The sequence below is a fragment of the Coenobita brevimanus genome, chromosome 40 (genome assembly GCF_032717465.1).
Source record: "Coenobita brevimanus isolate Jiangsu-jjx chromosome 40, ASM3271746v2, whole genome shotgun sequence".
Classification (NCBI taxonomy): Eukaryota; Metazoa; Arthropoda; class Malacostraca; order Decapoda; family Coenobitidae; genus Coenobita; species Coenobita brevimanus.
This window is the reverse complement of record NC_136993.1, coordinates 36,098,827-36,126,544: the sequence shown is the minus strand read 5'-3', so window position 1 is coordinate 36,126,544 and position 27,718 is coordinate 36,098,827. Positions and strand designations below refer to the sequence as shown.

At 41.3% G+C, this 27,718-nt stretch overlaps 1 protein-coding gene across 1 annotated transcript; it reads right to left on the bottom strand.

Annotated features, from left to right (window-relative positions):
* Nucleotides 1–512: 512 nt before the first annotated feature.
* Nucleotides 513–27,718, bottom strand: LOC145397038 (uncharacterized). The gene is made up of 3 exons (XM_080270254.1): nt 27,659–27,718; nt 23,064–23,284; nt 513–645 (listed from the first exon to the last, which is right to left on the bottom strand). Exons 1-3 carry the CDS (start codon nt 27,716–27,718, stop codon nt 513–515), a joined length of 414 nt encoding a protein of 137 aa, XP_080126380.1.

Here is a 27,718-nt window from a genome sequence, read left to right as displayed (position 1 = left end):
TGTTTTATCAGTTACTTGGTAGTGCTCATGACTTGAATGTCACTGCCATATCGCAGAACTTCTGCCTATCAAATACTTCTTATTCCCCGAACTGCATACCTATGGAACTCGCTTCCCCAGAATTGTCTCCCCCCATACTTCAACCTACAGCTGTTTAAGCCCAACTGTTACAGATTTTTAATGAATGGAGGACACAAATAATCTGGTGTATGGATGATTTTCTGAATGCATTTGTTTTTCTTCCACTGTTCTGTTATTTAAAAAATGGAGAGGGAGAGAGTTATTATTTTATGCAACAGAAATCAAGAGAATTATATATATACACATATATAAAACATATGTATACTAAGCTAATAAGGTCTCGTAAAATAATCAAGTTTTCCTAATCCTAGTCCACAGGTATCATAAAAAATAAGTTAAAAAAAATAAGGCAACTGAACTTAAAATGTTAGTGAACCTAATGAAGTTGGAAAAATTTTTACGAAGGTAATGTCCTGTTGCTTTGAACACGGTTACTTGTACGCTTTTTCAGGAAACATGGAGTGGTGAGTTAGGCGAGTTAGTCCGTCTTTCTCACTCCAAGAAGCAATTCTTACTGAGTAGGTTCCATCAGAGCTGTAGGGAAACTCCACAAGAATGTCACACCTGGAAAAGTATGAGGACATGACTACTAAATCTCACTATGGCAATGTATCGGCATTTTATTTTTTAATAACCCCGATTATTATATTAAATTTTTCCTCTCGACTCAGTTCATTAAAAATCCAAATCGAGTGAGTTCGTTTTCAGTTCTAAGGTTATTTCACAAACGTATTGCAAATGTTAACGCCCTCTTTTTAATGTACGCTGATTCCTCGGTACTATTTTGATTGACGAAGAGAATACTCTGGGGACACTGACGAAAGTTAATTGGAAGGAATCCCCAAATATGGACCTACAGGTTTCTCTATATGTACCAGTGAAGTAGGGCATTATTCTAAGTACCAACCCTACAGAATCCTACAGCACTTATTTGAGGTAGTAAAGGATTAATTGTGGCTTCATTATGACTTTTTAAATACGATTTCATTATGACTGATACCCTCCATTTCACACAACATATCCTGGATTAACTTCATCACATGCAGTCGCTTTGAGACGGGGCAAGACAATTACAGGAGGCAAGCAAGATTCCTCTTGAGTAAAGAGGCCAACTTATGTGGAGATCTGAGAACAACTCTAGCCCCACTTATTACTTACATCCATATCCTGATTATTCAGTGTATATTATGATGATTATAATTCATGTCCCTAATACACAATACACTTTAGACCGCAACATCCTATTGAACAATGTTGCAGAACGTCAAGTAAGACCGCATATCAAAGGTAAACATACCATGGGAAAATGAGATTGAAATAACTTTTTTACACACGAGTTCACACGGGAGTACATGGGGAGGGTGGTGCATTGCGCAGTTGACGACCCTGTGGCGGGGGAGACACAACCTGGCCGCACTATGGGGTGGTACTACTCCTCTGCGGCCAGGTTGTGTTAGGAAGAATACTGCCACCGTATTCCCTGCGTGTCGTAAAAGGCGACTAAAAGGGGAGGGGTGAGGGGACTAGGGACCCCCTCCTCTGTTTTTTAGTTCCTAAAAAGAGACAGGCCAGAGCAAGGGATGGGGGATGGAGTTATCCCCGTACCCTGAAGATTGGGTCTATGAATGTGCGTGGATGTAGTACGATTGAAGCTAAAAGGGAGGAGATTGGGAGAGTGTTTGTGAGAAGAAAGTTGGATGTGTTAGCTTTGAGTGAAACGAAGATGAAAGGGAAGGGTGAGTCTATGTTTGGAAGTGTGAATGGAAGATTGTCAGGTGTTGATAGAGGAAAGGCAAGAGAAGGTGTGGCCTTGTTAGTGAGTCCGGAAGTACAGCAGTGTGTGATTGAATGGAAGGAGGTGTCATCGAGAATGATGTGGGTGAAAGCGAAATTTGAACGTGAGTTGTGGGTGTTTGTGAGTGCATATGGACCTGGTAGTGAAAGGGATGAAGAGAGGGAGTCTTTCTGGAATGATGTTGATGAGTGTCTGCAGAGTTTTGGAGCGAATGTGAATGTGGTAATGATGGGAGATCTGAATGCTAGAGTGGGAAATGTAGCAGTTGAAGGCGTAGTTGGTATGCATGGTGTGCCTGGAAGAAATGAAAATGGGGAGCGAATGATAGCGATGTGTGTTGAGCGAGAGATGGTGATTGAAAATACGCTGTTTGAGAAGAAAGATATTTACAAGTATACATGGGTGAGACAGGAGGGTGGAAGGGTTGTTGATAGAGCTTTGATGGACTATGTGGTTGTGTCTAGGAATGTAATAGGAAGATTGTTGGATGTGAGAGTTCTGAGAGGGGAGGGTGGAGGTATGTCTGACCACTACCTGGTGGAGGGAAAGTTAAGAGTAGGTAAGAGATGGGTGAGAGCTAGGAGAGTTAGGTGTGGCAGGGAGGTTTTGAAAGTGAGTGAGTTGGTTAAAAGAGAGAAAAAAATAGAGTATCAGGAGAAATTGAAAGATGAGTGGAACGCAGTGAAAGATCGGGAAAATGGCAGTGTGGAGGAGGAATGGCAGTTATTTAAGAATGCTGTGGTGGGGCATGCAGAAGAGGTGTGGTGTGAGACGTGTGGGTGGTGGTGTAAGAAAAGGAAGTGAATGGTGGTGCGAGGAAGTAAGTATGGCTGTGGCTGAGAAGAGACGTGCATATGAAGTGTGGCTGCAGAGGAAGGATGAGATGTCATATGAAAGGTATAAGGAAAAGAGGAATAAGGCGAGAAGGGCTGTGCGTGATGCTAAAGTGGCAGCAGATGAGAGGTGGGGTAGGCGGCTGACAGAGAATTTTCAACAGAATAAGAAAATGTTTTGGAAGGAGGTGAAAAGGGTGCGAAAGGGAGAGTCTGGGAAGGAAGAACGAGTAAAAGCAGAGGATGGAAGGATGTTAATTGAGATGGATGCAGTAAGGAAGAGATGGGCAGAGTATTTTGAAAGAGTGTTAAATGTAGAGCAGGAAAGGGTGGCTGAGCTTGTGGCGGATGGAAGGGTGCAAGGAATAAATGTGTTGGGAGAGTTGAATGATCTTTGATCACGAAGGAGGAAGTGCAGAAGGCAGTAAAGGAGATGAAAACAGGGAAAGCTGCAGGTATGGATGAGTGTGCTGTGGAATGCCTGAAGGGTGGTGGAGTGACTATTGTTGACTGGTTAGTAAGATTGTTGAATGTGTGCTTTGTGAAAGGTATGGTGCCAGTTGACTGGGCAAGTGCTTGTGTGGTCCCGTTGTATAAAGGCAAGGGTGATAAGTATGAATGTACTAGCTTTAGGGGTATAAGTCTGTTGAGTGTTGTAGGTAAGGTGTATGGTAGAGTGTTAATTATGAGAGTTAGAGAGGGTATAGAGGGAGTGATTGGTGATGAGCAGTGTGGCTTTAGGAGAGGGAGGGGATGCGTGGATCACGTGTTTGCGGTGAGACAAGTGTGTGAAAAGTATTTAGCGAAAGGCAAGGATGTGTTTTGGGCATTTATGGATTTAGAGAAAGCGTATGATAGAATTGATAGGGAGGCTTTGTGGACTGTTTTAAGATTGTATGGACTTGATGGTAGGTTATTAAAAGGGGTGAAAAGTTTTTATGTAAATAGTAGAGCGTGTGTAAGAGTGGGAAATGCTATGAGTGATTGGTTTTCTGTGAGAGTGGTGCTGCGACAGGGATATGTGATGTCGCCTTGGTTGTTTAATATTTACATGGATGGTGTTGTAAGGGAGGTGAATGCAAGAGTTTTAGATGGAGGTCTGAGTCTGGTGAATGTTGATGGTGGAGAGTGGAATCTGAAGCAGCTGCTGTTTGCAGATGATACTGCACTGGTGGCTGATTCAGAGGAGAGATTGAGACAGTTGGTAGAGGAGTTTGGAAGGGTGTGTGAAAGAAGGAAATTGAAAGTAAATGAGAATAAGAGTAAAGTGATGAAGTGTACGAGGTTGGTAGATGGTAGGGGGATGAATATAGTTTTGAATGGCGAGTTGCTTGAGGAGGTAGAGTGTTTTAAATATCTAGGGTCACATGTTGCTGTGGATGGAAGAATAGATGCAGAAGTGAAGTTTAGAATAAATGAAGTAGGAAAGGTGCTGGGAGGAATGAAAAAAGTGTTTAGATGTCGTTCGCTTAGAATGGATGTAAAGAGAAGGCTGCATGAGGGTGTTGTGGTACCGACTGTATTGTATGGGGCTGAAACATGGAATATGAGTGTAGCAGAGAGGAAAAGTTTGAATGTAATGGAGATGAGGTGTCTGAGGAGTATGTGTGGAGTGACTCGTGTGGATCGAGTGCGGAATGATGAAGTGCGAAGGAGAACTAGAGTTGTTTGGGAGATGGCTGGTAGAGTTGAGCAGAGGGTGTTGCGATGGTTTGGGCATATGGAGAGAATGGATAATGAGCGATTGGTGAAAAAGATAACTAGATCTGATGTGAGAGGTGTAAGGCTGAGAGGAAGACCACGAATAGGATGGATGGACAGTGTGAAGAGAGCGCTGGATGCGAAAGGGATGTCTGTTGAGCAAGGAAGAGTGGCTGTGCGTGACAGAAGTGGGTGGAGAGAAATTGTGAATGAATAAGTGATGACGCAGCCCTGAGGGGATATTCTCCCGCATTTGGTCTGATCAGCTATTTCAGGTCAGGTGTGGGTAAGGGGATGAGTCTGTTATGATGTGGCAGGGGTAAACCAGTTCTGCTGTCGGGCCCTGCTGCGGATGTCACTGATTGCATTGCGCAGTTGACCCTTGTGCGGTGTGGTGCGGTGAGGATCTGTCCGTTCTCCCCTTTGGGGCTAAGATGCGAATGAATGTGTTTGAATGGATGAGTAAATGGGAAGTGTGTCGTCCTGTCTCGGCTACCTCCCTTTCCTTGGGGGAAGCAGCCTAGGTATATAGATAGATAGACATATAATATAGACAGATAGGTAGACGGAAACACATCCAGAAGGCATTGAGTCAATGGCAAAGGCAGTTGGGAAAGATGGGTGAGACTGTCCTAAAACATCAGGCTGAGTAATGACGTACTAATAAACCAGCAAATAATAAACCTGGAAGCGAAAAGTGCGTGATAACCAGCAAGTAACAGTATGGAGGGAAAATAAATTCAGTGAAATAATCTTCATATATTATTATTACCTTCAGGGTTTCGCCAAACTACTGGTTCAATGGGCCGTGGGATATCGTTTTTTTTTTTTTTTTTTTTTTTTTCACTTCAGTTAAGTTCATCTTGAAGTTCACTCACGTCAGTATCACAGTGAGTCCAGCATTAAATACGTGGCCCCGAGCATTACGAGAATACATGATACTGGACCTAGGCACGGGTTCCCTTATGATGTGTCCATATCAGAGTAATGTTTGGACACATAGACACACGATTTATTCTCTTCTCTGGCTCATGTCAGTCACCTATTGAACATCCGGGAACAGGATTCGCCTATGTGCCCTGCCTCATCTTAAAAGGCTGACTCATCTTAGAGTCAGCCACACTCCAGCCCTTGAAGCATCTCGTCAGGCAGAGTCAATCGTCCCACATAATCCTGCTGACTCAGGTCAGTTGTGACAAACATCTGCAGCTCCCAGACCCACCACTACAGCGTGAATGTGAACAAGTTCCACTCCTTAGCAAGTCTGGATTCCTACTGAAAACACATCAATGTGGCGCACGCACACACACACACACACACACACACACACACACACACACACACACACACACACACACACACACACACACACACACACACAGCAACAACTGCGACACCCAACACAATATGAAAAATAATCTCAACATTCCACGTACACTCATTCTTTCTGTCTATAGCCAGTACATGTTAGCTGCACTTTTGACACTGTTATTGGTGATTGAATATTACACAGGTATAATCTTTACAGGCTGGGACTCATTATAATATGTGTAAATATATGTAAAAATGTGTCAATATATGCTCATGGAATATTGTACTGTAGGACTGAAAGATAAATTGCAAAATCCGGATTTGTTGAGTTTTATAATGGACTTTGTTAGTGTATGGCTGTCAGGGTTTAAGTTAGGTGGTGTGTACACTACATTCCCCCACAGGACTCCCCATACCACGCTCCCGATCTATTGGGTGCATCGGCTGGATGGACTGGTGAGTGTAAATGTACTGTGCTGATTGGTGACCTCAGTGCTCGGATCGGGAGGCCACAAACAAACAGTGCAAACGGTGATTCTTATGTGTACGATGGAGAAGAAGATTTTACAGTGAACAATGTGGAAAGATGAAGCATGCAGCGGTGAAACGATAACACTATGGTTGTGGCCAACCACCTGAAACATGATAGCAAACAAACATCATGGAGTCAGCTTGTCATTCCGCCCTGAGCAATGGATATCTGAGGTTCATTTGTGTTTGGTCCAGCAGGATGTAATTTGTATTAATCGTGATTTTCACGTTAGACAAAGGTCAAGGGATCAGACTATGGATATCACTGATTAGTAGTACCAGTAATTGTAATATAGTATCCCCTGCCCTTTTGATACAAAACGCCAGATGTTTGGGTGTGTCTTACATACGGATATGCAACAATAATATTTTCTTTAGAGGACTCGTGTGTCTTGATGTTAATGAGGACGAATTAATGTCCAACCTGGTTCAGCATATATCGCCGAATATTTATATAATTGCAAGGAATACAGTATCAAAAGAAGTTGTAATATCATTAATGATATAGCCAGGGATGGGTTACGAAGAGGGGTGTTCAGATTCGTCAAAGAGAATATGCTAATGAATCGGTACGGCCCAGATGAGAAATGTTACAAGAGTCAAATTATCCCAGAACCATTTGGAAAGCAATGAATTGGAAAGGGGACATAGATCACTCCAGCTGTGATTAACCAGATGAATCTCAGTTTAAGATACATTTTGAAGAATTGTTAAATCCTAATAATCGGGAGGAAGAACTAGTTGGCATAGGGGACGCGCCTACTATTCCCGTGCTGGAAGACCGGTTTACCGCATGTGAATAAGATATTGCGATAAAGTCAATGCCTTAAAAGAAAAAAAAAAGTTTTATCGGAGTCTGTGCACGGTCACTGTCCATGCTTCCAGTGTCGAAATTCATGTTCCTACTAACGGTGTTTAATGGTGGTTTTCAACACGCATTTTATCCTGCACCGTGGTATTATAGTAGATTAATCGTACTGCTTGAGTCAGATGACAGACTGCTGTGTGGAAATTACAGAGGAATAAGCGTTATGGACACGTTAGCCAAGATATAAGATGTACTGATATTAAGTAGACTACGATTATACTGTGATGTTGATAAATGTCAGGCTGGAGCAATGCCTACGAGTTGATGTCTAGAACAAACTATGACCGTAAGATTATGCTAACAATATGAAAATGAAATTATATGTTTTATTTTAGTTATTTTTAGCTGAATTTAGTTTTGTTTAGTTATTAAGAACCCCTACCTTCAACTGCCTACATGACACTACATGCGCATAAGATATCACACATATTTCCACTTCCTTTAGCAATGGCCGCTGCATTATTACAAGCAAACGAGGTGGTATCTCGGATTGCCACCACCTGCAGGGTAGGGCTGGCAGCACAGGGTCCTCGCGGTCGCCATCAAGTGGCTGTGCCGGCAGTGACTGTTGCAGATTTCATTTATGCTCGTCAGCAGAGAAGTGCAGGTGCGGCCTTATTCTTCACCAATATCCGTGGTCTCATCAGTAACCTGAATTCAGTTCATTTTTTCCTACAGTCCATAACCCCTCTAGCCCCGTTCCTCTACCAAAATATCCCCATTTTGTTATCCTGGTTACCATCTCCTCACACTCTTCCGTAACAAGGGTGCCACCTGTTGTTATATCAAATGAGAATATGCAGTTGACACTGTTTTAAACTTCATTTCAACTAATTTTGATAACTCACTGTATAAACTATCTAAATATTACCAAATATTATATCTGTGTAGTCTATCACTTCCCCAGTGCTTCTTCAGAACCCAGTGTATTTGACTCCATATCGACACAGTTGAGTAACCTTAACCTTGCCCTTAGCACCGAAATTACCATTTTGGGTGATTTAACGAACATAATGTTGAATGGTTATTGCATTCTGCCAGAACTGACAATACTGGTCTAGAGTGCGAGCTGTTTGCAGAATCGTTTAATCTCATGCAGTTGGTAAAGGAACTGACAAGAATACCAGATAATCCCGACATAATGCCCATCTCTTGGATGTATTCCTGACAAATAATCCAGATCCATACAAGATAGGAGCACTGTCACCACTTGGATCCTCTGACCACAATCTCATCAAAGCCTCATTAACTAGCCTCCCCCCCTCCAAACCTCCCCGTTCTGAACCTGTCAGGGTGACTCAAAGGCACTTTGATAGGGTAAACTGAGATGGATTTAGAAATTGTCTTGCTGACATTCCATGGCAGTCTTTCTTCTCTAGTGATGTCACTTCTACCCAGTCCCACATCAATTACTTAATACTAATTGGTATGGATTTATTCATACCAGGTCAACAGTTCACTAAAAGATCGAACGCTCCAAAATGGTTTGATAGCATCTGTGCCAGAGCAACAGCTCAAAAGTCATTAGCATATAACACTTACTTAAAATAAAAAAATCTGATTCACTGCCAATTTAAAATTGCTAGAATCAATGCAAAAGCTGTAATAAATCTCGCAATATCAAAATTTCTTCAAAATCAAGCATCAGAACTACTTAATAACCCTAATGACACTAGAATATTTTGGTCAACTTTCAGTTCTTTCAATATTAACTTTAACAAGTCATCATTCATTCCCCCACTAATATCTTCAGATGGCAACATTACAAATGACCCGCATGGGAAAGTGAATATCTTTGCCGGTACATTTGACGGAAATTCTACCGTTGAGGAAGTCAGCCAGAACGTCCCAGTACTAGAACCTGACTCGCCCGAAATTGTTTCACAAAAAATAGACAAGAAATTTAAAATCCATCCTAGACAATTTACCAACAAACATAGCTCCAGGCCCAGATGGAATTCCTCCAATTGTTTTGAAAAAGTGTTTCCCTGAACTTGCCTCTTGTCTAGTTAAACTATTCAGACTATGCATACGTACTTCTTCATTCCCTAATTCATGGAAAGAAGCCAATATCCACCCAATTCCAAAGAAAGGAAGTTCCTCTAACTCCTCTGATTATAGACCAATAGCTGTCACATCTTCTCTTGGTAAAGTATTTGAAATTGTAGTTACCGTAATAAGCACATACTTAAACATCCTCAATCCAACAACTTAAATAGTGATAGACAATATGGTTTTCACCACGAAAGATTAGCCATTGACATATTTAGTCTCCTGACTCATACCACCCAATAGTCAATTGACCAACATCGAAAAACTCATGCAGTAACCATTGATATTTCGAAAGCTTTCACCAGGATGTGGCACCGTTTCCTGCTACCCAAACTCCTTTGCTATGTACTAACGTCTTTTGTTCGTCTGTTTTCCTTATATCTCAGCAACAGAAAAATATGAGTAAAAGTAGATGATGCATATTCCAATTTCCACTCAATTAACGCCAGCGTGCCACAGGGATCAGTTTTGGCTCCAACCATGTTCCTGGTTCATATTAATGATCTTCTATCTATCACCCACAATCTCATCTATTTATATGCAGATGACTCAACACTTAACAGTTCATTCACACTCAAAGATCCATTAAAAAGGTTAATATCTCTTACTCTCAACTCAGTACAGCCATCTCCATTAACCAAGACTTAACTATGATCAGTGAATGGGGACAAAACAACCTTGCCTCATTTAATGCTGGTAAAACCAAGTATATACAATTTACTAATAGACAGATATTGCCAGATTCGTATATTGTCATAAAGACTAAATGTCATAAAGACTTTGTATCATAAAGCAGCGACTTTGTATTTGCTTGTAGAGGCGTATATTTTAGACTTGTGGTCGAGCGGCTTTTATATCTTGTAGTAGTTTCCCCACCAGATGTCATGTAGTGACGGGAGAGGTAAAGAATAGTATGGGACTATTTTTTATTTGTCTTGGAAATATTAAACAGGTATAAGAGTATAAGTCCCGGGTAGCTACCTCCCTGTCTCGCTATCTCTCTCTCTTTCTGTTCTAAGGCTAATCTCCGTCTCGACCTCTCTCTAGGGTCGCTTGTCTCCTTCTGTCTAGCCTGTTCGGTGGCTAATCTCCGTCTCGACCTCTCTCTAGGGTCGCTTGTCTCCTTCTACCCTCTCTTTCCTAAAATCTGGTGTAGCAGGGGTGTGTCACGTGTGTTCCTTGTGGATCTTTGTTCACGAGAGGACTGCTGACAGCTAAATGCATCATCTCCTTACTGGCCGCTGTCGTCAGCTTTCCTCAGTGTAAGCATGTTTAGCATTGCTCGATTCTAGCAGACACAACACCTTCTCATCATCTGACTCCCTGCTTCTATCTGTCTCTCTATCTATCTATTTATCTATCTATCTAGTATGATTTGCAATTATAATATGGAGACCTACCACATTGCTCGGCCGCGCAAAAATGGCGTACCATCGACATTTAATAGTCATAACATATTAATACATATTATATATACATTATAATGAACTTATAAGTTAATTAAGTGAAATACATAATATTGTAAAGTAACATAATTGTATGAATATTGTATACATATATTATTCATAGTAAATAGTGATTATTCAGTAATATTACGCATATAATTGTGCAATGGTAATACTGCTAGGTTATTACATTACATAGAGTTATCACTTTAGTAATGTCTAATATTTCACCTAACTTGTATGATGATACTGGTAATACAGAATTGTGCTATAATTGTATGACTTATATTGTGTTAATGCATAATTGTGTTGGCCTTATAATTGTAGTTACATTTTGTTAATGCAACTGTTAATTGGCAAAGTGTAACATAATGCAATCGTTTGTCGTTACATAATTGTTACATATCATTTGTAGGTACATAATTGTAATAATTGTAACATAATGCAATCGTTTGTCGTTACATAATTGTTACATATCGATTGTAGTTACATAATTGTATTTAAAGTTACATAAAAGTTACATCTTGTTAATGCAACTGTTACATAATTGGCAAAGTGTAACATAATGCAATCGTTTGTCGTTACATAATTGTTACATATCGTTTGTAGGTACATAATTGTAATATGGAGTAACATAATTGTAATAACTGCAGTCCTAACATATGCTGCGGTCGATGATAGTGATGATGTGCCATGCCACTTGTTTGTGGAGACACAATTTGCTTTTTTGTTTGTAGTTTATGTGGTATTTTGGCATATATAGTAACATTTACACTTATTTTCATTTGTTTGTTATGTGATCTTACTTTATTTCTCTTTTTTCTTTCTTACTTTTCTTTCTTCTTTTTTTTTTTTTGTATGTATTGATTTTCTATAGTTTGTTTCTCTTTGCTTGTGTACACTTTTTCCATGTTGTTCATGGTTGCATAATTACTGGCTAATTTCCTTGGGATACTTTGTTAAAGTTTAGTTTATATTGCACAGAGATTATAAAATGATATTATATAGTCCCATATTTTGTTATTTTATATAAAAAATATATATATATACACTATATACAGTATTAACTATACACACTGACTTGTTGTTCACCTGTACCTATCGTGAGTAATATGTGTGTCAGCACTGTGTGGAAATCATTGTCTTCACGATTGTGTTGAAGATGTTCACTCTTGCTAACGGCATTTGTGTTGGCCATTTTTTTTTTTCTCTAGTTTACCTTGTAACTTAATTTATCTGTTTCCACTAGGTAGCTTTAATTAATAAATGTTTAATACAGTTCTTTTAATTGCTCACTGAGTAACTGTGATGGTATATTTTCTTTATTACTTTGTAGATGTACTAATGTATAGCTGTATGTATGAAACACGTATTTTATGTAGGTATAAATGGTAACACTCGTTGGTAGTAAATAAATGTTATAATAAATGAATGAATATATACAGTGTAGAATATTTATTGTTGGTGCAAGTATTTAATGATTGAGTTATGAAGATAATTGAAGTAAGTATGTGTATTTAAGTTGTAACTATACAGCACGTTTTATATGTTTGTGCAGAAGCTTATTGTCTATCACTGTGTATTGTATGAATGAAGTAACTATGTAACTCACTAATTTTTACCGTGGAGGAAAATGGTGTGAGTGGTGTTGCACGTGGTGATAGCGTTGTCCTTCGCGGGTTGATTGGCGCGCTGTCGTCTCAGCACATGGTGACGTCGGCTTCCCACACTGGTAGCTGTGGTGAGTGAATGAGTAGCGATGAGTAACCTGAGTGAAGACGAGTGAGTAAGATGAGTTGTAAATATGGACTTGGTGTTTTGCTCCGTGCATTGACCTTTTCACACCTGCGTAAGCGGTGGGGGTTTGGTGGATGTAGCAGAGAGAGGAGGGTGAGGTCTGGTGGTTATGAGTTGTGAGTCGTCTCTCACTCTCCGTTTGTTTGTTTGTTTGTTTGTTTGTTTGTTTTCTTTCTTTCTTGATGTATTCTTGGTCCTTTTTTTCTTGTGATTTACTCGTTGTAGGATGAAGACTGCCGCTTCTTGTAGGTGCGTGTAGAAGATTATACAGACGACGTAGAGTTGTTAATTGTAGTTGATTGTAGATGGCTGTAGTTGATTGTAGATTATTTGCACTGTAGGCTGTATTTTGTAGGATTCAATGTAGAACTGAAGCTAATCTTGTAGAGTCTCGGTTGCTTTTTGTAGAAATTTGCTTTTAATTCGGAGACGATGTCCGTAGATTTGCTGGTTTGTCGTTAAGCTACTTGCAAGGTGTCGAGTGATCTCTTGACCTCTGCATCAGCGTAATGATCTGGGAGACGGAGGGGGCAGGATGGAGAGAATACTGTCAGGAGCTGATGTTGTTGGTTGTTTTCAATCTTGATATTTTGTAGGAATTTAATGTTGATTCGTAGACGAGGTTCGTATACGTTCGCTGCCACCAAATGTCATAAAGACTAAATGTCATAAAGACTTTGTATCATAAAGCAGCGACTTTGTATATGCTTGTAGAGGCGTATATTTTAGACTTGTGGTCAAGCGGCTTTTATATCTTGTAGTAGTTTCCCCACCAGATGTCATGTAGTGACGGGAGAGGTAAAGAATAGTATGGGACTATTTTTATTTGTCTTGGAAATATTAAACAGGTATAAGAGTATAAGTCCCGGGTAGCTACCTCCCTGTCTCGCTATCTCTCTCTCTTTCTGTTCTAAGGCTAATCTCCGTCTCGACCTCTCTCTAGGGTCGCTTGTCTCCTTCTGTCTAGCCTGTTCGGTGGCTAATCTCCGTCTCGACCTCTCTCTAGGGTCGCTTGTCTCCTTCTACCCTCTCTTTCCTAAAATCTGGTGTAGCAGGGGTGTGTCACGTGTGTTCCTTGTGGATCTTTGTTCACGAGAGGACTGCTGACAGCTAACTGCATCATCTCCTTACTGGCCGCTGTCGTCAGCTTTCCTCAGTGTAAGCATGTTTAGCATTGCTCGATTCTCGCAGACACAACACCTTCTCATCATCTGACTCCCTGCTTCTATCTGTCTCTCTATCTATCTATTTATCTATCTATCTAGTATGATTTGCAATTATAATATGGAGACCTACCACAATATTACCTTTAATGCTACCAATATTCCCATCTCCAAAAGTATTGAAATTCGCGGTGTCTCACTTAACAGTGCGCTCAGCTGGACTTCTCATGTCAGATCACTTGCTAAAACCGCCTGAAAGAAACTTGGATTATTGTATAGAGTTCGTAACTTCTTCACTGATGAGCAGTTAAGTATACTTTATAAGAGTCATGTGCGCTCTCAGCTTAAATATTGCTCATCCTTGTGGAATGGATGTGGAAAGATTGCACTAAAACTACTAGACAAAATTCAGAACAAAGCTGTTGGAATTATTAACAACCCTGTTGGTATAAATAAACTACCTCCCCTACAAGTAAGAAGGAATGTTGCCTCCCTTGCATTATTTTACAGATACTTTTGTGATAAATGCTCAGACGAAGTTGTGTCCATTATGCCACCTCTCCCTGCCTTCCCCTGTGCTATACACGCACGTGTGGCGCTCATGACTGGGATGTCCCACAGCCATATTGGAGAACTTCTGCTCTCAGAATTCTTTTATTCCCCAAACTGCATCTTCTGGAACGCACTTCCCCAGAGTTGTTTCCCCCCAGACTTCAATCTACAACTGTTCACTTCCAACTGTTACAGACATTTCATAAATGGAGGACGTCAGTAATCTGGTGTATGCATTTTTTTTAAATTTGTTTTTCCTTCCTCTGATCTGTTATTTATAACAAAAATATAACAAAGCTTACGCAGAGTTCCACGAAGCAATCTTTTGCAACATTTAAATCTCTGGATTGTGGTAAGATTATGTTAAAAGCAATAAGAAATATGTATAGATGTACTAGGAAAGTATTGAGCGGCAACATTGGAGGCCAAGGTGCTGGTGATGGTGAAGTGTGCCGTCTAGGTGTTTGTTACTCATTTATATGGATAAGATGGTTAAGATGGCAGAGCAGGCAAAACAGGCTGAGGGGTTCCTTGGTGCAATGCACATGCTCCTACTTATGGACAACACCGTTTTCATCGCTACGTAACGGGAAATATGTATAAGGAAATTAAACATTGTTCTAGAATTCTGTTATGAATACGGAGTGAAGCTCAATGAAGGTAAGACTAAATTCTTTGTCATTAATTATAGTGATAAATTCCCAATTATGGTCCAAGGCTATGAAATAAATACGTTGACGACTAAGGAACGGACAAAGGACATTCTGAGGTTAGGAACGTGGAATGTGAGAGGAATGAATGATGAAGTGAAAGAGAGAGAGATTGTCCAGGTGCTTGGGGATGCAAAAGTGGATATATGTGGATTGACTGAAACTAAATGGGAAGGTGAAAGGATGAGAGAATGGGAATACGGTGTAGGTATATGTGCAGGAGTCAGTGAGAATGAGAGGGCAAGAGAGGGAGTATGTCTGATGATAAGCAAGAAGTGGAAGGAGAATATAAGAGAGTATGGAACAGTGGGTGCAAGGATTGTATGGGTGAGGATGAAAGTAGGTATACAAGCATGGGCGATTGTATGTGTGTATGCTCCAACAGAGGATCGAGTGGCAAGAGTGAAAGATGAGTTTTGGGCGAGAGTAGAAGCATGTATGGACAAGTTTGAGAGGAGCGAGAGAGTGCTGTTGATTGGAGACATGAATGGCAAAGTTGGGAATGTACGAGTGGATGGAGTGGTTGGTCAGTGGGGTGTGCCAGCTGAAGTAGATGGGAATGGTAGTGCTTTGGTGGACATCTGTGCTGGTAAGGGGTTGGCAATAGCCAACACCTACTTTCGTCATAAGATGATCCACCGGTATACATGGAGAGTAATGAGGAGGATGGATGGTGAACTTGTTGAACGAAAGGCAATGATAGACTACGTGTGTGTGGATGAGCGAATGAGAAGACAAGTGTTGGATGCAAGAGTGTGGAGAGGGTGGGGGAATGGAGTCTCGGACCATCACTTAGTGATGGCCAAGGTAGAGCTGCAAAGAAAGTGGTTGAGGAGGCGAAGGGGAAGACAGGAGGAAGCAGCTCCTGTGAGAAGAGTGGAGAAATTGCAAGATAGTGAGAAAAGGACAGAGTATAAGAGCATAGTGGAAGAAAGATTGGGAAGGTATGAGCTAGAGCAGATGGAAGGGGTAGAAGACGTATGTAAGATATTCATGGAAGAGATAAGCGCAGCGTGTGAGGCGGTTTGTGGAGTGAGGAGGAGATGCAAGGGTGTGCAAGGGACAGCATGGTGGAATGATGAGGTGAAACGAGCTGTGGAACAAAAGAAGAAGGCATATGGTGAATGGTTGGCTAGTAGAGGTAGGGGAGAAGATGAGAGAGAGAAGAGAGAGGTATATGTGAGCAGGAGAAGGGAGGTTAAGAGACTGGTGAAGGAGAGTAAGAAGAAAGTGGATGAAGAGTTTGGGAGGAATCTGAGTGTGAAATGGAGGGAGAGTAAGAAATTGTTTTGGAAGGAGATAAAGAAAGTAAGGCAGTGTGAAAGGGGAAATAGTAGGGGAGTGAAGGATAGGAATAATAGATTGTTGGTGGAGAAGAGAGAGAAAGTGAGGAGATGGAAGGAGCACTTTGAGGATTTGTTGAATGTAGAGAGTGAGAGCAGTGTGAGTATAAGTGGTTGGGGAATGGCTGGGAGAAGAAGAGATGAGAGGAGGGAGGAAGAGATCAGTAGGTCGGAAATAGTGGAAGCGATGAAGAAGATTAAGCTGGGAAAGGCCCCAGGAATTGATGAAGTGTGTGGTGAAATGCTTAGGTATGGGGGTGAGATTGTTGTGGAGTGGATATGGAAGTTGTGTAGATTGGCTTGGGAAGAGGGAAGGGTTCCAGAGGACTGGAAATCAGGTATAATTGTTCCTCTGTACAAAGGAAAAGGGGAGAGAGAAGTATGTGGTAACCATAGGGGTATTTGCCTTCTTAGTGTGACTGGTAAAATATATGGTAGAATACTCATTGATAGGGTTAGGCATATGACAGAGGAGCTAGTTGGTGAAGAACAAGGGGGATTTAGGAAGGGAAAAGGGTGTGTAGACCAGATATTTGTTCTAAGATGTTTAGTGGAGAAGTATCTAGAGAAGGGAAGGAAAGTGTATGCTGCCTTCATGGACTTGGAGAAAGCTTATGACAGAATAGATAGGCAAGGTATGTGGAAGGTATTAAGAATATATGGAGTGGAGGGGAAATTGTTGAGTGCTGTGAAGAGTATGTATGAGGGAGCTAGGGCTACGGTGCGAGTGGATGGTGAGCTGAGTGAGTTCTTTGATCTCAATGTGGGACTGAAACAGGGGTGTGTAATGTCTCCATGGCTGTTTAATATATATATGGATGGGGTTGTAAAGGAGGTTCTAGGTAGGGCAGTGGATGTGGGGGTGGCCCTAATGAATGAGGGTGAGATTTGGAAGCTTCCGGTGTTGCTGTTTGCTGATGATACAGTATTGTTGAGTGAAGATGAATGGGAGTTGCAAGGTTTGGTGAATGAATTTGGGACAGTGTGTAGGAGGAGGAAGCTGAAAGTTAATGTAAACAAAAGTAAAGTTATGGTGTTTGAGAGGAATGAAGTCACTGAGTGTGCAGTGAGGTTGGATGGTGAGGATATGGAGAATGTGAGTGCATTCAAGTACTTGGGTAGTGTGATGAGTAAGGATGGAACTTTGGAGGATGAAGTACGTGAAAGGGTACAGCAGGGAAGGAAGGTTGTTGGTACACTGAAAGCAGTGATGAGAAATAGGGAGGTGAGTATGGAAGTTAAGAAGTCACTGCATGATGGTATTGTGATCCCTACCCTGACGTATGGAAGCGAGGCGTGGACCTTGCAAGAAGGGAACAAGTCAAGAGTGAGAGCAGTGGAAATGAGTTACTTGAGAGGAGCATGTGGAGTGACGTGGAGGGACAGGTTGACGAATGAAGAAGTGAAGGAACGTTGTGGGGTAGATGTGGATGTGGTTGAAAAGATTAGGAGAAATACACTGAGGTGGTTTGGACATGTGAAGAGGATGGAGAATGAAAGACTGACTAAAAGGGTGTATGTAGGTGAGGTGGAGGGAGGGAGAGGGAGGGGTAGACCAAGGATGAGGTGGAGGGATGGAGTTGAGAGGTATATGAGGGACGGGGGGGTGAGATGGGGGGAGGGGAGGTATATGAGGGAGGGGGGTGTGGAGTAGACTGTAGCACCAGTCGAGCAGGGCAGTACTCCCGAGGTGGATGGAAAGCTGATGACAGGGAGTGCTGGAGCTCCCGTTTCATCAGCCCTCAGGAATAGCTCCTGACCATCCCCCTTTGCTGAACTTTTTCAGTGTCTCAGTTACACAGAGAGTAGGCCAGCATGCTCTCCAGTACAAATTTCTCTAACTATCTTCACCAAACTACATGCACAGTACACACTACACTTCCTATTCAAAATTCACCAAAAATGGCGTCAATTCACCCAGCCTCGGAGTCCCCAGGGGGGGGGACCATAAATGCCCCCGCCATCTGCCCCTCTCCCGGTGACGACTCGAGGTGCCTGGAACCACTATCTGACTCTCTTCTTCTTCATTTCTGCAACATTCGCAGCCTTTCCTCTAACTTTCGCTCTGTTGAGCACCACCTCTCCTCCTCTAAACCTCACCTTCTTTTTCTAACGGAGACTCAGCTGTCTGAGGCAACTGACAGCAAACCCTTTTCTGTATCCTCCTACTTTCTCTATACTCATTTCAAAGCCAAAGGTGGCTGTTGTGTATACATACGCAACGACTTATCTTGCTCTCGTGTTCCTGAACTTGATTCTTCTGAATTCTCCACACTCTGGCTTCGGCTTTCCTGTCATTCTCTGACTAAATATTTCTGTGCTGTTTACTTATCCCCTAATTCTACTGACTATCAAAAATTCTTCGACTATCTTACTTCTACGATGGAACACATTCTGTCCATTTCTCCTTTCTCTGAAATCTCCATTCTTGGAGATTTCAATGTTCACCACCACCTTTGGCTCTCCTTTCCTTTCACGGATCCACCTGGTGAACAAGCCTACATCTTTTCTATCCTTAATGACCTAGAGCAGCTTGTACAGCACCCTACCCGTATCCCTGACCGCCTTGGAGAGAGCTCCAACATACTTGACCTCTTCCTCACAACTAATCCTTCTGCTTACTCTGTTAATCTTTTCTCTCCGTTGGGCTCCTCCGATCACAACCTTATTACCTTAACCTGTCCTATCACTCCGGTACGGCCTGTGGACCCTCCAGGGAAACGTCGTCTGTGGCATTTTGGAGCTGCAGACTGGGAGGCCCTCAGGCAGTACTTCTTTGATTTTCCCTGGAATGATTATTGCTTCCATGGCCGTGAGCCATCTGAGTGTGACTTGCGCATTACGGAGGTTATTCTCTCGGGCATGGAAGCATACATTCCTCTCTCATATCCTTTGACTAACGCAAGAAAGCCTTGGTTTAATCACGCTTGTTCTAATGCTGTCCGCAACAAGGAGAAGGCCTACAAAAGGTACCGGAGCCAACCCACCCCTGAATCACATAATCTTTACGTTTCTGCCCGGAATCGTGCTAAGTCTGTTCTTCGCTCTACTAAAAATAATTTCATCCATACTAAATGCTCTCAACTCTCCAACTCGAATTCTTCCCGCTCCTTCTGGCACCTTGCCAAAATCTTTCTAACAACTTTACCTCATCATCCTTCCCTCCTCTTTTCTACTCTGATGGTTCTGTAGCTATTTCTTCTACTGATAAAGCAGATCTCTTCGTACAGACTTTCTCCTCCAATTCCACCTTAGACGATTCCGGTGCTGTTCCTCCATCACTTCCCCCCTCTGACTTCCTCATGGCTGACATTAAAATTTCTTCAGTTGATGTATTTTCTGCCATCACTGGCCTTAATACTAACAAGGCATATGGGCCTGATGGGTTCCCTCCTGTTGTTCTCAAGAACTGTGCTTCTGTGCTTACACCCTGCCTAGGCAAACTATTTCGCCTTTGTCTGTCAACTTGTACCTTTCCTTCTTGCTGGAAGTTTGCTCTCATTCAGCCAGTCCCAAAGAAGGGTGACCACTCCCAACCCTCTAACTATCGTCCAATTGCTTTAACGTCCTGTATTTCAAAAGTTTTCGAGTCAATTCTTAATAGAAAAATTTTAAGGCATCTTTCCTATCACAACCTTCTTTCCGATCGTCAGTATGGGTTCCGTCAGGGACGCTCCACTGGCGATCTTCTCACCTACCTTTCAGACTCCTGGTCATCCTCCTTTCGGGACTTTGGCGAAAGCTTTGCCATTGCACTTGACATCTCAAAGGCTTTCGATCGAGTCTGGCATAAATCTTTAATTTCCAAACTGCCCTCCTACGGTTTCTATCCTTCTATCCGTGCCTTCATCGCTAGCTTCCTTTCTGGTCGTTCTATAGCCCCTGTTGTAGACGGCCATCGTTCTTCTCCTAGATCTATCAACAGTGGTGTTCCTCAGGGCTCTGTCCTATCACCAACTCTCTTCCTTTTATTCATCAATGATCTTCTAAGCTGTACATCTAACCCTATCCACTCATACGCTGATGACTCCACCCTTCACCTTTCCATTCGGTTCCAGCAACGCCCATCTCAACAGTTACTTCAAGAAACAAGGGATGAGGCTATGGCACACCTAATGTCTGACTTGGCTCATATCTCTGACTGGGGTAAAAATAATATGGTTGTCTTTAATGCATCTAAGACTCAGTTCTTACACCTATCAACCCGACAAAATCTTCCACAGGTATACCCACTAATGTTTAATAATATTCAGCTTAATCCTGCATCATCCTTGAACATGCTTGGGGTTTCATTTACTCGGGACTTATCTTGGAAAGATCATATTACATCTCTTGTAAAATCTGCTTCCAAGAGATTGGGTGTGCTAAGCCGACTCCGCTCTTTCTTTACCCCTGCACAATTGTTGACTCTATACAGGGGTTTTATCCGCCCCAGTGTGGAGTACAACTCTCATGTGTGGGGAGGCTCCCCACATACAGCTCTTCTCAATAGGGTGGAGTCAAAGGCTTTTCGTCTCATTAACTCTCCTCCTCTTACTGACTCCCTTCAACCTCTGTCTCTTCGCCGCACTGTTGCATCTTTATCTCTTTTCTATCGCTACTTTAATGGTCACTGCTTCTCTGAACTGTCTGCTTGCATTCCTCCACCTCTACGACGGGCGCGTAGCACCCGTCTGGCAGCAAACTCTCATCCCTTTTCTGTCCAACTCTCTAATGCAAGAGTTAACCGTTACTCCCAGTCTTTCATTTATGCAACAGGTCAGCTCTGGAACTGTCTCCCTCTGTCTATATTTCCTGCTGCCTATGATCTCCAGTCTTTCAAACGTAGTGTGTCCAGGCATCTCAAAATGATCGGATCTTGAATTTGGCTCTCTATTGTATTTTGTTTTTCTCTTGGAGGGAACTGTTACTGCGGGCTCATGGTCTTTGGTTCCTTCTTCCTCGCATAAAAAAAAAAAAAAAAAAAAATGGTGGGTGACAGAGTGACTTGGAGGCGTTTTGTCTGCGGCCACCCTTTGCGGGATTAGGGCGTCGGGCTATAGATAGATAGATAGATAGTATTTATATTTACAAGCTTGGTTCACAATACAGGGGGAACGGACGAGGTGAGGCAGCTGCACGAAGTGCAGGGACAAAGTACCTGTACAGTGAATTATATCACTGTATTTTGTTCTTCTAATATGGATGTACCTTTATATTACAATAGTAAAGTGTTTGACGCACCATTTACATTGCCTTATTGTACAGTACTGAAATATGGCTCACTAACAGTTGTATACACGTAATGAGGCAATATAAAAAAATAGTAATTTGCATACTGGGGGTGAGACATAATACAAATAATTTATTTTTTATTGAGTCAGGATTATCCCCGGAGGATAATCGTTTCTTGGGAGGAATCATTTTTTGGGAGCCAAACTTAATATGAGAGATGAACAAGTCCCATTTCATTTTGTCTAATCTATGCCGAGAGGAAAATACTTCAGGTTATCGGTTTATGCAAAAATCATTAGACTCTGATTGTTGAGAACCCACTGTATCTATTAATCGAGGTGACAGTGAAGAAGCCAGATACTGCATCCAAATACTTGACATACAGGACTGACCTTAACCCTGAACTCAGTGCACACAGGATATTCCGACCGAATGTACATTCCCGATTATGTACAGCAGGCGTTCACAAGGATAAGGTTAATGTCCCACAGTCTAAACATTGAGACAGGAAGGTGGAGTCGAGTGCCTCGGGAACAGCGTTTATGTCAGTGTCATGAGGGGCATGTACAAACCCAACGCCACGTACTGCTGGAGTGCACTCTCGGAAACCAATACGTCAGAGATTTACTTGATTAAACTTCATTGCATTATAATTATTATTATATGAGGAGGAACACATGGGTGACTTGTGTGAAAATGTTTATGAAATCATGAAGTTGTGTATATATATATATATATATATATATATATATATATATATATATATATATATATATATATATATATATATATATATATATATATATATATATATATATATAGCGCTCACCATCCACTCCTTCGATGTAGTGCTGCTGTCGGGTGTCTGCCCTTTCCTCTCCTCCATCCTTCCTTCCTTCCATCCTCTTCTGTCTTTCCTTTCTTCATTCTTTCCTTGTCCTTCTGCCTACGGGTGACTTTATACTCCCTCCTCTGTCTTTCTTTCCTTCATTCTTTCCTTTTCATTCTGCCTGTGGGTGACTTTACACTAAGTGACAAGCCAAATGGTTTCCTGTACACCAAGAAACCATTTTCTATGCTGGGTGGTAACCATATAACCAAAAATTGGCGCCTGGTGGTTTAGTGGGTAATTATTGTACTCCAATCGGATTCAGCCGTTGAAGGTTTTTACCCAAGGTGTAGTTGGGGTTTATTGCTCATGTAATGCCACTCAGGGATGAGTGAGGCTGGTCACTCTCATCTTAAATGTCAGGACCAACTGCCTAGCTCCGGGCTCCTACGCTCCTCATGGAGCAATGTAGGATTGGATGATCTATATATATATATATATATATATATATATATATATATATATATATGTAAAGCATTTTGGAATTGCGTGCTTGTTTCTGTAGTTAACGTTCTTTGGGTGCCATGTTACCAATATTCCTAAAAAAAATATATTGTATGTATTTTAAATGTTATAAGGTATCGGACTAAGTACTCTTTCCATTGAACCATGTATTACTTATATAACTGGATTGTAAGAAAGCATTTTGTAAACGTATGATCAGTAAACTTTACTATCATTTGTCCACCTTAACTTATTTTTGGTCTGAGCATAAATATATTAAGTATATTACCTTTCCATTGTGACTTGATCCTCAGACTTTGTCCAAATAACACACCTTAAAGCAGAGGTGTAAGTAAAGAGGAGCAACATGGAGTTGGTCATGGCCAGGGTGTTTCGGAGGTGGTGAAGGCGGGGGACTGAGAGGCGCGTTAGGACGAGGAGCTTCGTCGACCACACCAGGAGGTGGCTCTTGCGAGACCACCAGGTGAAGGCAGCAAGAAACTCAGGGTCGTCACTCGCTACTACCACCGTCACGGACCGGGACACCTGCCCCAGCTGGTGGCGTCATCAGGATTGAATGCGTGGTAAAAAAAGAACAGGGTAATATACCCCATAGTTTCCCCGAAGACTGCCTCTGCGTAGGCGAAAATATCTGAGAAACAAAGAACGGGCACTTTCCTGTGTTCCCTTCTCACCATTTAAACACACTAATCTTGCTTTTGAATAACTAACAAGGGCCGGTATAGAAACCCTAGATATACTGAGTTACCGAGTAATTGGCTAAGTTACAAAGAGATTTAGTAGTTCGTATGTAATCTAGCCTGGTCCCCAGCAACACTAACCAGCCCACACAGCACTGCGGGAGTTGTTCCCTTTTCTGGGTTTTTTAGGTAAGGTAAATAGACCTGCGGTAGACAGCTGAAAAGTGTTCTAAAAATTAACATACTTCTACAGGAGGTATAACAAGTTGAATGTAGTATCAAACTGAAGCTTAGATATTTTAGTTTCCATAATTGGAGTCGTACTTTGCAGTATCTCTGCATAAACTTTTCTTTTTAACCTTTTTTGCGGCAATCTCACCTAAAAAATAGTCACACCATGCATACGTTTCCATTTGCATATTGTCATACCCAAATATGACTTATAATAAATACTAGTTTGCTATGTTTCAGAAAGGAATCAGACTATGGCTTTCAAATTATCGCAGAATGCACCTAAAACTATAATAGCTGTTTATTTTGTACAAAAGTATTAAAAAAATCATCATACACAACATTTCAATAACGATCATGAGCAAAGGATCACAAGTAGCCTATCAAAAAGCTTACCTCAATAAATCTTTTGGAGCATTTCAACAGTTTCTAAATTACCCCTAAATGAATATTCTAGATTAATATCCAAAGGAATTAAAGCAACTTGTGCATGAAGTGGGTTTAGTCTAAGACAGGAGCGGGTGAGGCAAAAAAAATGGGAGATACCATCACCGACAGTAAGTGTTTGAGAAAAATAACTTAAAAATAAATTAACTGTTATTTTCTTGTAGACAGTACAATGTGGTTTTTACAGCAGACTGCTGTGAGACATTGTCATCAGGCGTTTAAAATTGTGAAGATAATGAGCAAATAATTTTAGTCGCAAGTCTCATCCTCATCTTGAAATATAATGACACTATTTAGACAGCAGTCACAGTTGCATATCTCAGTACATCTGGGGCCTGCTAAGATGCAAGAACATTTTCTACCATCAGAGCATTTTTCATCCTTACAGAATAGGTGGGTCATGTCACGTAGTTCAGTTGAGGCAGACTGCTTCAGACTATTTACACACTGCATGCATGTATCACATTTGATCAACCATAATCAGTGGGATTCATTGTCTTCGGCTTTGGTCTGTGGATAGTTCACCAGATTATAGTCTGTAACTTGGCTTTTAGAGTATGTTGCATAAATACATCATCAGTAGGTGGCAGGGATGACACTGGTTTGTCCGCTGAGGTTGCCATTTGAAGGCGCAAGTCATCGAGGGTATCACATGAATTGCGTTAAATACCCTTCTCATGCATCAAGAGGAGCGACTTGTTACTGCTTCTACACCAGCCTCCTTAATTTCACAGTGAAATTCTCTCAGTCCCATCAGAGGGTCCTGATGTGTTTGGAGAATGGTATAGGCAGTACGTTTCCCGAGTCTGAAGAGACCACTGGTTGTGTCACAGCCTGTAAGGGCATGTGCAGCTGGTAGGACTGGACACTGCTGTTTCTCAAGTGCTTCAGCAATTTTAGATACAGGTATGAATCTCTCGCAGGTGATAAACTCTTATGAATGACCAGAGTGCATGTATATGTCATTGCTTAATTTCCCTCTACTTTCGTAATATAAAAGAACGCATAAGACGTCTGTATTATCACATCTGATAATGGTGCGTGGAAAAGATGACATATGTGTGGCATATATGATCATCTTTGTGTCTGCTTCTCCATGGATTGAGAATAGCTTATCTAAACCTCTACCTCTCTGATCAGTTACTTCTCGTACAACCTCTCCATCGGAATGACCTCCAGCAATTACCACTGTCATTTCCTGGGGAATTCTCTCTGGGGCTTAAGCCTCTATGTATTTGCTCAAGAAGTGAATGAGAGCCATTTTGTTCTGTCCTGACCTGAGAAACTGTATGTAGTAGGGAACTAGTCTATTGCTTATGATCATATTATGAGAAGAAACGCCAACAGTAGATAATATGTCTTGACGTTGCTGACGTTCTTTGCCTCTGAAACTTGAAGTTATGTCAGAGCGGTCATACAATAATCCATGGGTCTCAATATCAAGTTTAGGATTCGTGTATAGGATGATCAGCTTCTTGACTACAACTTCTCCAAGGTCATCTAAGGTTTTGAACTGAGATTCACTTACAACTTGGATAAAGCTCATGCCGTCAGTTATGTATGCTGCTGGAAAGTGGCGCTTGGATCTCACTTCCGTTTCTTGCAGAACATTTTCCTCCAGCTTGTGGGCTAGATCTGACTTTGTGGCTTTTCTCATGGTTTCATTGCTATTGAACAGTGCAGCTGGAATTGGAGTTAACTCAAATGACAGAACTTTCCTCACATCAGTGTCACGATGCTTTGCAAATGATAACAAGCTCTGTCATCTGTCACACTGCCTTTACTGTCAGTGGTGGTATCTCCCATTTTTTAGCCTCACCAGCTGCTGTCTTAAACTCAAACCGTTTCATGCAAAAATTACTTTAATTCCTCTGTAAATGAATCTAGAATATTCATTTAGAGGTCATTTGAAAGCTGTTGAAAGGCTCCAAAATATTTATTGAGGTTTGTAAATACTCGTGATCGTTATCAAAGTGGTATCATGATTTTTTTTATACTTTTATTTATAAAAAAATTGCTATTATGATGTTTTAAGTGTATACTACGATGAAATGATAGCTATATTCTGATTCCTCATGTTTTGAAACATATAAAATGATGCAATACTTATGCATAAGTCATATGTGGGTGTGACTATGCATAAGAGAGCGTATGCATGGTGTGACTATTATTTTTTAGTTAAGTTTACGGTTAAAAGGGTTATAAAGAAAAGACTGTGCAATGATATTGCAAAGTACAACTCCACGTCTGGAAACTAGAAGACCTAAGCTTCAATTTGATACCACATTCAACTTGTTATAACTCCAGTAGAGGCATCTTCATTTTGAGAGCTTCTTGCCGCAGATCTGAAAATGATATGGTACATGTCAAACCTTCACGTTTGAGATTATCCTCTTGTAGCCTCTTGAGCGTCTTTCCTGTGTTCTTTAACCCTAAAGTTTTTAGAATGATGGTCCTTTTTTTCCCAAGTTTCTCAAGGTATGCTCTGGTTTCTTTTTCTGAAAATTGACACACTGCAGTATAAAGTGTTCATTACTTGGAAGCCTTCCAGAGCCACGACGAGTTGACAATAAACAGCCTTGTTGTTTTAGTCTTTATGTTTTTGGAACTGTACACAAAAGAAAAGGACTTTATCATGTTGTAAAGGGGCAGCTTGGGGCGAACTCCAGAGACCTGTGTTTTAATACTGCGATTATATGGAGTTATTGGCCACCAACTCTTGCCTCACTATGCAGACTGCCTGGGTGGTGGTTGCCAATTACATTTCGTAGAGATGCAGTGAACTGGCAACAGCGAGAATATCATTATTGACCACATGTTCGCAGCTACTGTATTGTGAAAAAATAATAATTATGGATTATAGTTTGGCTGGCGTAGAGAAGGGTAATGAAAACGATACACTTTATATTCCACCAATGTCTCCAGCTAATACACCGGGTAGCCAAACCTAAGATGGCAAAATTACCATCCCAGTACAATTATTCATAAAATCCCGTCAATCTTCGTTATTTACTGTTGCAAGAATCAACAATCGAGTGTGTATTTAATTAGTAGACAGGAGCTGAATCAAATGTCTTATTATGTTCTTATATACCCCCCGTTATATTATAAATCGTACTGCACTAAAATTTATCACACGAATTATTTTCCATATGGGTAATAACACACTGTGGCCACACTGCACGACAACCAGCCACGCTGCCTGAGTCCACTTGGCCATATTGTTAAAACTCAGCGTGCAAGGAGGAGCAAGAGGAGCAAGAGGAAGAGGAGGAGGAGGAAGAGTAGTTGTAGTAGTAGTAGTAGTAGCTGCAATTGAGTGTCAAATTTCAAACTCCACTAAGGACATGAAATGTTTAGACTCCATCCCACTGCATAGGACAGTTAAAAAGAAGGTAAAGGGGTCATGTTCCTAATATTCCCTATCAAGTGCTTTAAGTGTCTTTAGAAACTGAGAGTTACTCTTCCTTTTTTCGGTTTCTGTTTTAATAATTCGGACAACTGTCTCAGACGTGACCTGTTTACGTCAGGAATTATGTGAATGACTTACCTTCTTCGCTTGGGTGACCACTGACATGAGATTTGCCTGTGTCACGTTACAGGGATCCAT

Excerpts from the sequence above, each read along its gene's own strand:
- LOC145397038 (XM_080270254.1), bottom strand. The coding sequence starts at position 27,718 with ATGGATCCCTGTAACGTGACACAGGCAAATCTCATGTCAGTGGTCACC. Across the intron at positions 23,285-27,658 it reads TGGTCACCCAAGCGAAGAAG|CTGGGGCAGGTGTCCCGGTC; the intron begins GTAAGTCATTCA and ends TGACGCCACCAG. Across the intron at positions 646-23,063 it reads ACTTACACCTCTGCTTTAAG|GTGTGACATTCTTGTGGAGT; the intron begins GTGTGTTATTTG and ends ATACTTTTCCAG.